Source organism: Tachypleus tridentatus, chromosome 7 (genome assembly GCF_004210375.1).
Source record: "Tachypleus tridentatus isolate NWPU-2018 chromosome 7, ASM421037v1, whole genome shotgun sequence".
In the NCBI taxonomy this organism is placed as follows: Eukaryota; Metazoa; Arthropoda; class Merostomata; order Xiphosura; family Limulidae; genus Tachypleus; species Tachypleus tridentatus.
This window is the reverse complement of record NC_134831.1, coordinates 172,003,126-172,018,450: the sequence shown is the minus strand read 5'-3', so window position 1 is coordinate 172,018,450 and position 15,325 is coordinate 172,003,126. Positions and strand designations below refer to the sequence as shown.

The window sequence follows — 15,325 nt, the reverse complement described above, 5'->3', positions numbered from 1 at the left end:
TCATCTCACCGAGAAAAGGAATATATCGATCAGATTAAACCAAATACTAAAATAAGGGTTTGAATTTGCCTTGGTTAAATAGATATAAATTAATTGGGAAAATCATAAACAGAGAAATAGAACAAAGTAGTGAAGGTTTTGAGACTTAATGATATTAGTTAAATTTGAAATAGAAACACCCGTATTTTCGTAAACTTTATAATAACCTTCATATACTCGAAATATCTCGACAACATTCGGAATACGACCGCAATCACTCGGTATTGTTCGACTTATTGAAAGCAAGATAAAAAATAACAACAACAAAAAACACACACACATGAAACAGCTAGTACACGGAGTAATCACTCCATTCTATTCCAGGGTATACGATATTTTGATACAGTATCTGAAGTACAAAATTATATTTAACTATATGCCCCTATGTTGTAGTTTTCAGCTGCGGCATAACGGCTCATAGAATGGGTCTGAGGTTTTTTCTGTTTTTTTATCAAGTAAACACGTTTACATTATACCCTCACTTTTTGACTGATCTGATATCTAATTACAGCCGCGGTTATAGCGGATTCCCTTTTGTTTATTTACTTAGTTTTCTTGATCTTTGCTTGTTATTAATACTAACGCAATTGTAATTTACGTCATCATATGGTTGCAATGCGCTCACGTGAAAAACGTAACAGCGAGTGCGCCTGCAGCGAGGTTATGCTGCTACTGCGCGTTTTCTATTCAGCGCGCGTGAGGTTCTGTTGCTGCACATCCAGGGTCAGACAATATTTATTAAGAAGTTTGGTAGGATGTTGCCATCGTATGGTTTGGACCGAGAGAAAGCGTTTCTTTCCTAAAAGATGTCTCAGCTTTTTGTTGAAATCGCTCAATCTCGCTGTCAGGCCGCTCTGGCTCTATAACAGAGAGTTGGCAGTGACAGTTCTCGACCAGCCATCAGGATCATCAACTACTTTAACAAAAGAAGATAAAATCAACGAAGACGAAAAGAAATAAAACGTAAGTTACAGTTAAGCCTAAACGAAATTAAACTGTATTAGATATCATTATCTACTTTAAAGGATAAAATAAACAAAGACGAAAAGAAATGAAACGTAAGTTATAACTGAACTTAAATTATAAAGCAAAGCTTCACTGGTCTATCTGCTATGTGCAATGCGTGGAATCGAACCCTGGATTTTAGCGTCGTAGGTTTGTAAATTTACCGCTGTTCTAAGGGGAAGTTTTTTCCGGTCATAATTTATGCTTGATTATTAATTAAACGTTAAAATCAGTTGCGAACAACAATATAGCAAGGATTAAGTTTTTTTGAGTTATGACGTTGCTAATGTACGTCATGGCAATACAGAAAATTGAAACTTATCACTGACTCTTACAGTTATGTTACTAAAAGAAAAAAAAAGACCTTTCATCGGTTTAACACGAATAATGAATCTAATAATACAAGTACACAAGTCAAGTTTCGTTTCGTAGCCTATCTCTTAATATTCATGTTAGACTAATGTACAAGTGTCTGTTGCAGCTTATTAATTCGAACATTTTTGCAGCGTTTTGAAAGTAAATGTTTCTTATTAATTTACCAATCCCTGAAAGTTAGCATTTCACATGACTTTTTAAAAGTAAAATGATATTTTATTTTTGTCCATAGAATATTGTCCGTATGTAATTCTATTTTTGTCAGTAGTATTACTAGTTGGTCCCAATTCAGTTGTAATATCCTACCCGCTTGAAGCGCTAAGGGTTTACAATGCAGGAAGCGAAGATGACACACTTTAGGCTTTGTGATTAAAAACAATGTGAAGCAAGTAGAAATACAAAGGTGAAAGAGAGTGTATGTGGTCTAGTAGATTTGGCATGAATAAGTCGCTTGTTTTTACAACTTAAAATAAGTTGAAAGTTACGGTATTCTTTCTCTGTGAATAAAAGTTCATTACTTGACTAGTTGATTAACGTTCAGCACAAACTAATCTTCGGTTTGATCAAATGCTTTTTTATATTAAAGATGTGTGTTTTGTTTGTTTTTGAATTTCGCGCAAAGCTACTCGAGAGCTATCTGCGCTAGCCGTCCTTAATTTAGCAGTGTAAGACTACAGGAAAGGCAGCTAGTCATCACCACCCACCGCCAGCTCTTGAGCTACTCTTTTACCAACGAATAGTGGGATTGACCGTCACGTTATAACCCCCCCCCACGGCTGAAAGGGCAAGCATGTTTGGTGTGACCGGGATTCGAATCTGCAACCCTCGAATTACGAGTCGAACGCCTTAACACGCTTGGCCATACCGAGCCTATTAAAGATGCAGCTTTTTGTTATTCGCATTTTAAATTATCCCGTCACTTGATACTTAATAATACGTAGGTTAAACTGTTATCATATCAGTATCTAACTGAACATAATCAAATATCGATTTCTTATGAAACGTCCATTTTAATTGGTCTTCATCCTGATGTTACAAACTTCACTGTACGTTGTAACGCTTGTATGTTGAATACACATATTTCACTTCTGTAGTTGAATGCTGTTACTTCCAGATGACGGTTGGAATAAACCATGTAATCGAAGTTATTTTCCTTTGTTTCCTCCATTGAACAATGTTGCCTTCCCTTTAGTCTTAACACTGCTAAATTAGGAACGGCGAGCGCAGATAGCCTTCGTATAGCTTTGCACAAAATTAAAAAACAAACAAATAATTTACTAAGTTCTAGGTGACGTACACCTTTATAATTTATAAAAATATATTTCAGAAAATATTTTTTAAAATAATATACACCTACTTAAGTAAAATAGTCAACGAAATTCGTCGTATTTTCATAGTATTATTTGCAATAGAGTTAATGCTTTACTGCACGTGAACTATTTATTTGCAACTAATTTCTAGTTAATTTTCTTTCCTATAAATACATTCACACCACTATTACGCCTAAATATTTTTGGTTTTCAGACCAAATACATCATGAAAAACCTTGAATAGCAGAGGGAGCGGCGAATCAGAGAATTCATTAGGCCTATTCGTTACAGATTACGTTTTCAATTTTACCATGGAGAAAAAAACAAGAAGTAGAATTTAATATAATAAGAACAAATTGTTGTGTTTATTTTAAACTTTAATTTCCAATTTTTTGCATTAAAGAAGATTTTGAGCTCCAAAATTTAAATATTACAAATTAGTGTATTTCAACAATGTGGCTCCAAAGTTTAACATATATAAAGTTAAGTTTATTTATTTCCGAAGTTTTTAAACTATAACCCTCGTATTCTGACATTTAAAACCCCTCTTTGACTAAATTTTTATCATTGAAAGTTGATAAGAGGTCAGGACCTACGATCTCACAACACTGAGATCTACCGTGACCTTCAGAGGTAGACCTTGAAGTTTCTCCGTTGAATACAAAACGTTTCACTTCAGATCTTATAAGTATGCTGTTTGGAATACGTCCTTGTGTTGCGTGTGTTTTCTTATAGCAAGGTCACATCGGGCTATCTGCTGAGCCCACCGAAAGGAATTGAACCCCTGATTTCAGCCTTGTAAACCTGTAGACTTACCGTTGTACCAGCGGGAGAGGGAGGGGGCTCTCTTGAAAACGCAAGCTTAGCTTAAGTATCCTTGTGGAGTTAAACCAGTTCATATTTTCCCTAAAAGTACTAAATGTTTTAGAGTTATGATAGGTGTTACAGAGATACGTTTCATTATTTAAAATAAGTCAAAATTGAACAACCACGAGGAACTTGTTAATTAGGTAGAGGGCGACTGTCAGATACAGCGTACTTCAGAAACAAACCTGTTATTATATTATATTACTATGTTTCTTATTTATGTTCATTCAAACATCTATCTGTGTTTCATTGTTGCACACCACAGACGAAAAACAGGATAGTTTTAGCACAAAGTTACACAATAGGATTTTTACCATTGTAATTTCGTAAAATTACCGTTGACCCAACATAATGAAAACAACGCAATCAAGTGATGTGACTTGTAATGGGCTCGGGCCGCATGGCCAAGCGTGTTAAGGCGTGCGACTCGTAATCTGAGGGTCGCGGGTTCGCATCCCCGTCGCGCCAAACATGCCCGCCCTTTCAGCTCTGAGGGCGTTATAATGTGACGGTCAATCCCACTATTCGTTGGTAAAAGAGTAGCCCAAAAGTTGGCGGTGTGTGGCGATGACAAGCTGCCTTCCCTCTAGTCTTACACTGCTAAATTAGGGACGGCTAGCACAGATAGCCCTCGAGTAGCTTTGTGCGAAATTCAAAAAACAAACAAACAAACATTGTAATGGGCTGATCCTGTTAACTTGTTATGGTATTTAATGTTCCGGGCTGCGGTACGTAAAGTTAGCTTCGCGATGCCGATGAACACGTCTATTTTTTACTGCAGGGGCGTTATAAGCGTGGTAGTAAATCCTGTTATTGATTCAAAGTTGTTGTTTTTTTCTGATTAGTTGTTCAAAATTAGGGACAGCTTCTGGTTGGATATACTAAACTCCGTATTAAGGCCTTCTTTATATTTGGTTTTTGAATTTCGCGCGGAGCTACACGAGGGCTGCCTGCGTTAGCCGTCCCTAATTTAGCAATGTGAGATTAGAGGGAAGGCAGCTAGTTATCTTCATCCACCGCCAACTCTTGGACTACTCTTTTTTCAACGAATAGTGGGATTAACCGTCACATTATAACGCCCGCACGGTTGAAAGGACGAGCATGTTTGGTGTTTCAGGGTTTCGAACCCGCGACCCTGAGATTACCTGTTGAGCGCTCTAACCACCTGTCCATACCTTTCCTCAGAAGCAGTAGCTGATAGTAAATATTAACGATGCACTATTTATTTGCCCTATAATATCAAGAGGCAGAATTGGTTTGCTTTAATATACTGATTATGGCCTTGCATGTCCAAGCGCGTAAGGCGTGCGACTCGTAATCCGAGGGTCGCGGGTTCGTGCCAAACATGCTCGCCCTCCCAGCCGTGGGGGCGTTATAATGTGACGGTCAATCCCACTATTCGTTGGTAAAAGAGTAGCCTAAGAGTTGGCGGTGGGTGGTGATGACTAGCTGCCTTCCCTCTAGTCTTGCACTGCTAAATTAGGGACGGCTCGGTGCAGTGGGCTAACAACCTACTCACTTAAATACTTGTTGCAGAATCCGCAAGCGATTGCGGCCCTATGTTCCTAGATGGAATCTAATGGTGATAACTAACTAACTGTACTGATTACATTATAGATTTTAACAATGCTTATTTTAATTGTTGTCGTCGTGGAACCAAATTTCAAGTGTTTTGAATTAATTTTTATCTCTTCTTTAATCTGTAGATGCATCTCCACCAGTTTACACTTGTCGTAATTATTATCGCATCCGTACATTCTGCGCCCATAAAATTTCCGCCAGGTGAGGACGTAACAGATCTGGATCAGAAGACAGCGCCCTCTTATGCTAGAGATGTAAAAGCTCAAATAATTACACCCAAGACGGAGCAGGAGGAACATATCACAGACGCCCAATCCTCTCCAGAACTCGTGGAACTGGACATTACAGAGGTCCAGTTTTCGCCAGATCTGTTGGATTATCAGACTGAAAAGACTGTACCTTCGCCAGAGCTTTTGGAACCGGAAGTCAGTAAAGACGTGAATGTTAACGGAATCGCTGAAAAACTCCTTGAAGGACTACTGGACAAGGAAGGAGCGAATTCCTCTCCTGATGAAGCAAGTTACAAAGTACGTTATAGCACCGACGATGGTAGTTTACGAAGATTCCGACACGAGGAAAAAACACCTGAAGGATTAATTGTTGGGGAGCTCGGCATTCACCGTGGAAATGGGGTAATCCGTGGGGTGCAGTACACAGCAGAAGCGGATGTCCATCCTAAACTCCTTTACGAGACTCTGGTTAAATTTTTATCTTTATAAATGGATGTGAGAATTCAAAGCCACTTCATCGGGTTGAAGACAAATGCAATACAGCTAATTCTTACCGCTTACATAGGTTTGGGTATTATAGAATAAATTATAGAAATTATTTATGTTAATCGAAGAATCTTCTGCTAATTACCATTTCTATTTTCTGAGAAGTCAAAGATCCATTTTATGCTTGAAGAAGACACGGTGCATTAACTTCAACCAGGTGTCTGTGGAATTTCCTGTTGAAGGATAACACGGTGTGAAGTTCCTGGCCCAATTATTTAGATACAATTTTAGGAAAGATAAAAGAGGCGTAAAATTTAATTGGTTTTTAAAATACAGGTTTTTAGAAACTCTTGTAAATAACGGCCTCTTTGCTGTCTTGTATAAACTTAAAGCATTGCGTGTATGTCTCTCTCTTCCTTTAAATTAAAGCTTTGGATCCTTATGTTGGTGTAACTTTTTCACAATTTTATTTACTAAGCTTAACAAAATCTTAATAAAACAAGTAGAACGAACTTGTGTGTAGTGCTATGTTGGGTTCAGAAACACATTGCTGCAAATTAAATGTTGATAACTTAGGTATATTTAACCTTCTACCAATCGCTGCTTCCTCCTTGAACAAGAAGTCCAACAACAAGCAAACAAAGAACAGCAATAACCGAGACAATTCTGGTTTCATTTCATATATACCTTTTTTTTTTTACTCTCTTTGAAGAGTAATCGAATTAAAATGTTCCGAATTTTTGATCGTTCTATTTACCAAGGTAAAACGTCATTAATTTAAACCGGCCCAGGATGGCCAGGTGGTTAAGGAACTCGACTCGTAATCTGAGGGTCGCGGATTCGAATCACACCAAACATGCTCGCCCTTTCAGCCGTGGGAGCGTTACAATGTGATGGTCAATTCCACTATTCGTTGATAAAAGAGTAGTCCAGGAGTTAGCTAAATTAGGGAAGGCTAGTGCAAATAGCCCTCATGTAGCTTTGCGCGAAATTCAAAACAAACCTAATTTGAACTATCAAAAGAATGTCTGCACTTTTATTTAACTGGAATTATCAAAACAAAGTGATCCTAATCCATAACTGATATTTTTCTTCTAAACCATCACACCACTAACACAGAAAATTTCTCTTGTCGTGGTTCCTTGTTACTTACGTCCTTCATACAGTTTATGAAGTTAGTTTGTGGTTTCACTTGGCGGGAAAACATCGAAACGATTATTTTCCAAAAAATTCTAAATGTATGTGTCAAGTTGCTACCTAGCTGTCTTGTAGGTGATACGTTCTCTACAGCCTATAGCTTAGATGACTGTATGTATTAAGTTGCTACCTGACTTGTGGAAGAAACCTATTCTACATTCTGTAACTAACTTAGATGACTGTATGTACCAAGTTGTAACTTGTAGACGAAACCTGTTCTACATTCTGTAATTAACTTAGATGACTGTATGTATTAAGTTGTAACTTGTAGACGAAACCTGTTCTACATTCTGTAATTAACTTAGATGACTGTATGTATTAAGTTGCTACCTGACTTGTGGAATAAACCTGTTCAACATTCTCTTACTAATTTAGGTGACTGTATGTACCAAGTCGTAACTTTTAGATGAAACCTGTTCTACACTCTCCAGCTAACTTGGATGACCGAAGTAATTCTCTTCCTTTATGACTTTGTACTTATTTTTAAAATCGTCATAAGACAGCCTAAACTAGTTACATTAACGATTGAAAGAACTGTTTGTCACGTACAGTGCACTGTATACGACACTTCGTTTCTACGATACAAACCAACACTGTTTAATGATCTTTTTCATGTTGTCTGAATATAGCGTACATTTGATCCGCGATATAATACAAACTTCACACAATATAATACAGTATATATACTTTAAAGCATTGGTAGACACGCACACAAAATAACTCTACATTACAAGAAGGTTGCTGTTTCTAGTTCAAAAATATATAGTGAGCAACCTACACTCTGTGTGGCGCATGGAATCGAACCCAAGAATGTAGCGTTGTTTGTAAAATTAACGCACAGTGGAACAAAGGGATTAATTACAGGAAGGGCAAACACCAGGGGAAGAACAGTCTATAATACTGGAATAATACCTATTAAAACAAAACAGTCTATAGTACTGGAATAATACACATTAAAACAAAACAGTCTATAGTACTGGAATAATACACATTAAAACAAAACAGTCTGTAGTACTGGAATAATACACATTAAAACAAAACAGTCTATAGTACTGGAATAATACACCTTAACACAAAACAGTCTATAGTTCTGGAATAATACACTTTAAAACAAAACAGTCTATAGTACTGGAATAATACACATTAAAACAAAACAGTCTATAGTACTGGAATAATACACATTAAAACAAAACAGTCTATAGTACTGGAATAATACATATTAAGACAAAACAGTCTACAGTATTGGAATAACACACATTAAAACAAAACAGTCTATATTACAGAAACAATACACATTAAGACAAAACAGTCTATAATACAGAAATAATACCCATTAAAACAAAACAGTCTACAATACTGGAATAATAAACATTAAGACAAAACAGTCTACAGTACTGGAATAACACATATTAAAAGAAAACAGTCTATATTACAGAAACAATACATATTAAAACAAAACAGTCTATATTACAGAAATAATACATATTAAAACAAAACAGTCTATATCACAGAAACAATACATATTAAAACAAAACAGTCTATATTACAAAAACAATACATATTAAAACAAAACAGTCTATATTACAGAAACAATACATAATAAAACAAAACAGTCTATATTACAGAAATAATACCCATTAAAACAAAACAGTCTATAGTACTAGAATAATACACATTAAGACAGAACAGTCTATATTACGGAAAAAATACACACTAAAACAAAACAGTATATTACAGAAACAATACATATTAAGAAAAACAGTATATATTACGGAAACAATACACACTAAAACGAAACAGTATATTACAGAAACAATACACATTAAGAAAAACAGCCTATATTACGGAAACAATACACACTAAAACAAAACAGTATACAGAAACAATAGACATTAAGACAAAACAGTCTATATTACGGAAACAATACACACTAAAACAAAACAGTATATTACAGAAACAATACACATTAAGAAAAACAGTCTATATTACGGAAACAATACACACTAAAACGAAACAGTATATTACAGAAACAATACACATTAAGAAAAACAGCCTATATTACGGAAACAATACACACTAAAACAAAACAGTATACAGAAACAATACACATTAAGACAAAACAGTCTATATTACGGAAACAATACACACTAAAACGAAACAGTATATTACAGAAACAATACACATTAAGAAAAACAGCCTATATTACGGAAACAATACACACTAAAACAAAACAGTCAGAAACAATACACATTAAGACAAAACAGTCTATATTACGGAAACAATACACACTAAAACAAAACAGTATATAACAGAAACAATACACATTAAGACAAAACAGTCTATATTACGAAAACAATACACACTAAAACAAAACAGTATATAACAGAAACAATACACATTAAGACAAAACAGTCTATATTACGGAAACAATACACACTAAAATAAAACAGTATATTACATAAACAATACACATTAAGAAAAACAGTTTATATTACGGAAACAATACACACTAAAACGAAACAGTATATTACAGAAACAATACACATTAAGAAAAAACAGTCTATATTACGGAAACAATACACACTAAAACGAAACAGTATATTACAGAAACAATACACATTAAAACAAAACAGTCAATATTATGGAAATGACACACATTAAGACAAAACAGTCTATATTACGAAAAAAATATATTATAGAAACAATACACATTAAAATAAACCAGTCTATATTACAGAAAGCCCAGCTTAGCCAGGTGGTTTGGGCGCTCGACTTGTAACCTGATGGTCTCGGATTCGAATCCCCGTTACAAAAAATATGCTCGCCCTTTCAGGCGTGGAGTTTTCACAATGTGACGGTCAATTGCATTATTCGTTGGTAAAAGAGTAGTCCAAGAGTTGGCGGTGGATGATGATGACTAGCTCCTTTCCCTCTAGTCTTACACTGCTGAATTAGAAATGGATAGCTAAGATAACCCTCGTGTGTCTTTGCGCGGAACTTAAGAAACAAAGTATGTTACTAGAATGATACACATTACGAAAAAACGATCTATACTACGGGAATACAAATTCATATTACAAGAATGGTATACATGAAGAAAAAACAATTTATTTTACAGTAAAGAGCAGCCACCACCACCACTACCAACAACAATATAAACTCGTTACAGGAATAATAGAGACGAAGAAAAACATTCTATATTACAGAAAGAGTAGACGCCAAGAATACCAGATTCCAGAAACAGTCATATGTTACACGATTATTCTGTCCTCATTGAAAAAAACTGTTTTTCTCAAATTAATTTTATCGAAAAATAACCTTACGATATGCACTTCTTAACATGTTAAAATATAAATATTAACTACATGGTCAACCTTATTTATTCGCAGATAAAAATTCCGTATTACAAACTGAAACTAACTGTACACATTCAAACCTATAACCTACTTATATTAACACTAACTGCACACATTCAAACCTATAACCCACTTATATTAACACTAACTGCACACATTCAAACCTTTTACTGTTTTATATTGACACTAGCTGTGCACATTCAAACCTATAACCTACTTATATTAACACTAACTGTTCACATTGAGACCTATATCCCATTTATATTAACACTAACTATACAAATTGAGACCTATATCCTACTTCTACTAACACTAACTGTACACTTTCAAACCTATAACCCACTCATACTGAAACAAACTGTAGTTTGTTTGTAGTGATGCTTCTGTAGGCGAAAGAAAGAGTTGAAAACCAAACTTAAAAGTTGGTACAAATCTCAAACTGTAACGGAAATAAATTAAGTAAGTTTAATGCTAGAACTTACGTTCCTGCATGAGCTGCTTGAAAGATGGTTAAACTCTTTTCGTATTTATTTTCAAACAACATTTTCTTATCTCTTTATTCGTGGGTTTTAAACTGTAAAGAAAAATGTTTGGTTCGAAATTTAGGTCATGACTTGAAATATCCTGGTAAAACGTCAATTCTTATATCTCTGGGTGAATAAATTGTTTGTTTTATCAAAAAGGACTACCTGTATCTGCCGTGGGGACCGAGCTCCAAATTCGCCACGTAAATAATGAATATATAATTCGAATCCTCCCATTATCAGATGTTACATTATTCTCAGAAGAGGGCGAAATCTTGCCCCAATAAATACCCACTTACTATCCTAACCACCAAGTTACCAACTAGTGTTTATACCTTTTGTTACTGGTGGGGTCTACATATTTCATTGTGTCAAGTAACATTGTATTTTGTTGTCTGTTAGAACAGTGAGATTTATTTGTAGTTAAGCACAAAGCTACATTAGAGCTATCTGCACTAACCATCTGTAATTTAGAAGTGTAAGACTAGAGAGAAGGCAGCTAGTCATCACTACCAACCGCCAACTCTTGGGCTACTCTTTTACAACGAATAATGGGATTGACCGTCACATTATAACGCCCCCACGACTGAAAAGGCGAGCATGTTTGGTGCAACGGGGATTCGAATTCGCGACCCTCAGATTTCGAGTCGAACGCCTTAACCCACCTGGCTATGCCGGGCTTCTGCAAATAGAACACTGAGAGTAAAATTTGGCAAATTAATTGGATCAAATCACTTATTTTCTATGTAAAGTAAATGTAGGGCCACGACACTAATCGGGGAGGTTAATTGGAATATTTATATTTTTGGAGTACTGAAACCAAGAAAGTGCTAGGCCTACAAGCAATATGGCGCAAAAACAGTTCAGAAAAATATGTTTAAATAGCTGACAGTGTTCATATGGATCCAACCCGTAATTCTAGGGTAAGAAATCATCAAACATTCGATGTGTAACCGTTTTGTAGAATTTACTTGGCCTAAAGCAGATAGACCTTTATGTAAAACAATCCTTTCACACTAAAGTCTCAAATATCTTTTAATGTTGTGCGTCCTTTCCCACAAGGGGGGCACAATTATCACTACAGAAGCACATAATTTTGACCTGAAATTACAAATTTAAAAATTAAGAAGTTTCGGAAACCAATGTCAGTATAAATTGCCACTGGTCAATTAATACAACAACAAAAACTGAAATCAGAAAATGACGGAAAGGGATGGGCAGCACAACAAAATGCATGTTTATAAATGACAAGACACGTTCTCTCGTCACTTTTCCAGCGTGTTGCTGATAGCATGGTAAGAAATGTTCTTCTTAGATATATAATGTGCCAAACCTAGTGAACGTGACACAGTCTTTTCATTAGCTAGGCACAGGAAGGACTGGTTTTATCAGGTCAGTGGTTTCAAAGTGTAGAAATGTTTTTTGCACTTATAAGCACGTAGCATTCATACTTAAGAACAATTACCGAGAAGGAAGTTTAAGAAAAATCACGTGATTACTAACCACTGAGACACTATATAACAGAATCTGGCACATTCGAACAAAGCCGACAATAAAGTTAAAACGTTTTGTGTTTACGCCGACATTTTTACACACATTCTTTTTAAAATTGGGACTAATGTTCGACCATCCTTACTTTTTAAAATGTTATTCATGTTTTCTGGCTGTTTTACCCCTTCCAGTGGCACAGCGGAATGTCTTCGGACGCACACCACTAGAAACCGGGTTTCGATACAGATAGTGTAACTTTGAGCTTAATTTAAAACCACAGCAAACTTTCTGGCTGTTCATTAAGCATGACAGCGTCATCTAAGTTAAAAAACAAAACCGGCTAGACAACAACACTGTGTAAGTCTGTTATTTAAATATCTTTAATTTTGTTTATTTCTCACGTTAAACAAAAACGATTTTTTTTTGTTTTTACTTTTTAATTATTATTCGAGATTAAATATCAAACAATCTCCTTCTACGTTCAGCCATGGTGACAATCATTCGCATTTTCCTTTGATAAAAAATGGTAGCCAAAGAATTGGCGGCGGGTAATGTTGACTAGCTGCCTTTCTTTAGTCTATCACTGCTAAAGTTAGGGACAACTAACGAAGATAACTCTTAAGTAGTTTTGAACAGAATTAAACGAATAAGCAACTATTACTAAGACCACAAAGACGCTAGAATACAACAGGTCAAATCGGACAAGTACTATAAGTTAGATATTCTGATAATACCCATTCGAATCTCCATTACACCAAATATGCTCGCCCTTTCAGCTGTGGGGGCATTATACACTGACGGTTAATCTCACTGTTTGTTGGTAAAAGAGTAGCCCAAGAGTTGGCGGTGATGAGTAGCTGCCTTCCCTTTAGTCTTAGACTGCTAAATTAGAAACAGCTAGCGCAGTATATCCCATGTGTAGCTTTGCGCGAAATTTAAACCACAAACACAATATCCGTACAAAGGGGAGAAAAAAAAAAAAAAGGAAAAAGATTACGTTATTTGCAGCTCCACCTATGGTTGGAAAGGTAAACAGAAAATTGTATAAAAATTTTGGACACTCAGAGCAGATATTTCTGCTTAAACAACCTGTAAAAAAGTCGAGCAAGATGATTAAAATCTGGGCCAAGGTCAGAATTCTGTTAAGAAACTTCAGAACGTCTACGTCTCGAATAAGGAAATCAGAAATTAATGGGTGTATCTTATTAAACGTCTCAAAATAACCAACAAAAGTTAAATGCATGACTTTATTTGGTTTATTGAAGTGGACTAGAACTGCTAGTTTAAGCCATGAAAACGGTCATACCACTTTATATTATGTACGGCTAGGCCTAGTTTGAAAACACGCAGATCCTTTAAAAGTTGATTTTTCTACAACTTTGAGGATAACATCTTTTTAATTCTGGGCTTCGTGCCTACTTAACACGAAAGCAAAAAAGCATTTACACTTTAAAAAATTTAATACTGTTGCACTAGTTTTCTCACGTTGATAAGGGTGGATTTATTAAGATTAAAACTAATTCGAAAATTTCTTTTTCTTTCTTTCGTATCTTTCACACCAAACGAAAAGATAATTTTTTTTACGTTTTACCTTCTGAGTATTATAATGTGTGTGGTGGGTGGGTGTAGGGTATTTGCTGTACTGAGAGTAAAGATTATGTTTCGTTGACACGCAATTATTAATAAAGTAAAGGCTATGGTTATAAAAGAGAACCCTCTAACCCAAAACGCCATTTTGCTGACATAAGCGTATTTTCATCCACATTTTACAATTCTCTCTATCCACACATCTTTCAAGACCCTCTCTGCAACTCCAGTAAAATTTTGTTTCTTTGGCTTGATTAAATAGTTTTAAAAAGTTACCTCCTTTTAGCGTCTAGAGAAAGACATGGTACAGTGCGAGTTATGATTGGTTCAATAAATGTCTCGTCATTCTCCTCTCAAGAAGTTTATTACAATAGAAAACGCTCTGTCATGGTTCCAAGGGCAGTACATTGTTCTTAGAAAAACATGACTGACCTTTGTTTAGAGGGAAATTGTTACATTCACACATTTCTACTTTTTACTAGTTTTAGGTCTTGCAAACAGTTTCCAATGTTCAAAAGTACCAACTTTCCTGCTTCCTGTCCACCTAGTTACCTCCTCTCGTGCGTTTTGGTTTTGAATGACATGATCTCACAACTCACGAAGTCATACGTAAAAAAGGAAAAGCTAGTCGTCTACTTAGATCAATTGAAATATTATACCTTTATTGTTAATATTTACACACACACACACATTAATGTACTGGCAACAATTATTTGCATTTTATCAAACTTTATACGCCGTGAATTGCGAAATTTCCTTAGTCCAAACAACGGACTATCTGCACTATCCACAGGGAGTCGAACCTGTGACTTTATCGTTTTCTCTAAATTTACCAAATCACTTCTTAGCAAACATTTTATCTAAACACTTCCGCTGTTACCTTCTGGCTACTATTCTACTTTTAGTGCAAAGCGGTATAAACTTTTCACCTGTTATAAATGTAATTATCTTATACTCAGAACTGGATCAGTTTTTTAAACCGTGATATTTTGGTAACACATATTTCTTTTCTGAAACGGCGCCTTTTTCCCTCATCCCATAATAATAAGCTTCATTCTGATAAATATAACCTTAAGTAAGTTTGCGACGATCAGACGTCAATCGTTGTCATGGTTACCTAATTATTAAATTCGTTACATTTTAATTACTAGACACAAATTACTATTAATATTTTAATTTATAATCTGCCGCCATCTTCAGAAAGTAGCGACTGTTTGTAGCGGCAGTGGTCTAGATTCGAAACTGGTTCTTCTTGATATAAAGTTTATTAATCTTTG

The 15,325-nt window shown here is 35.4% G+C and overlaps 1 protein-coding gene across 1 annotated transcript; it reads left to right on the top strand.

Annotated features, from left to right (window-relative positions):
* The first annotated feature begins 755 nt into the window (after positions 1-755).
* On the top strand, positions 756-6,405 carry LOC143257247 (uncharacterized). The gene is made up of 2 exons (XM_076515667.1): positions 756-1,002; positions 5,303-6,405. The coding sequence occupies exon 2, from the start codon at positions 5,303-5,305 to the stop codon at positions 5,894-5,896; it is 594 nt and encodes a 197-aa protein (XP_076371782.1). The 5' UTR covers positions 756-1,002; the 3' UTR covers positions 5,897-6,405.
* Positions 6,406-15,325: the final 8,920 nt, after the last annotated feature.

Excerpts from the sequence above, each read along its gene's own strand:
- LOC143257247 (XM_076515667.1), top strand. The coding sequence starts at position 5,303 with ATGCATCTCCACCAGTTTACACTTGTCGTAATTATTATCGCATCCGTA.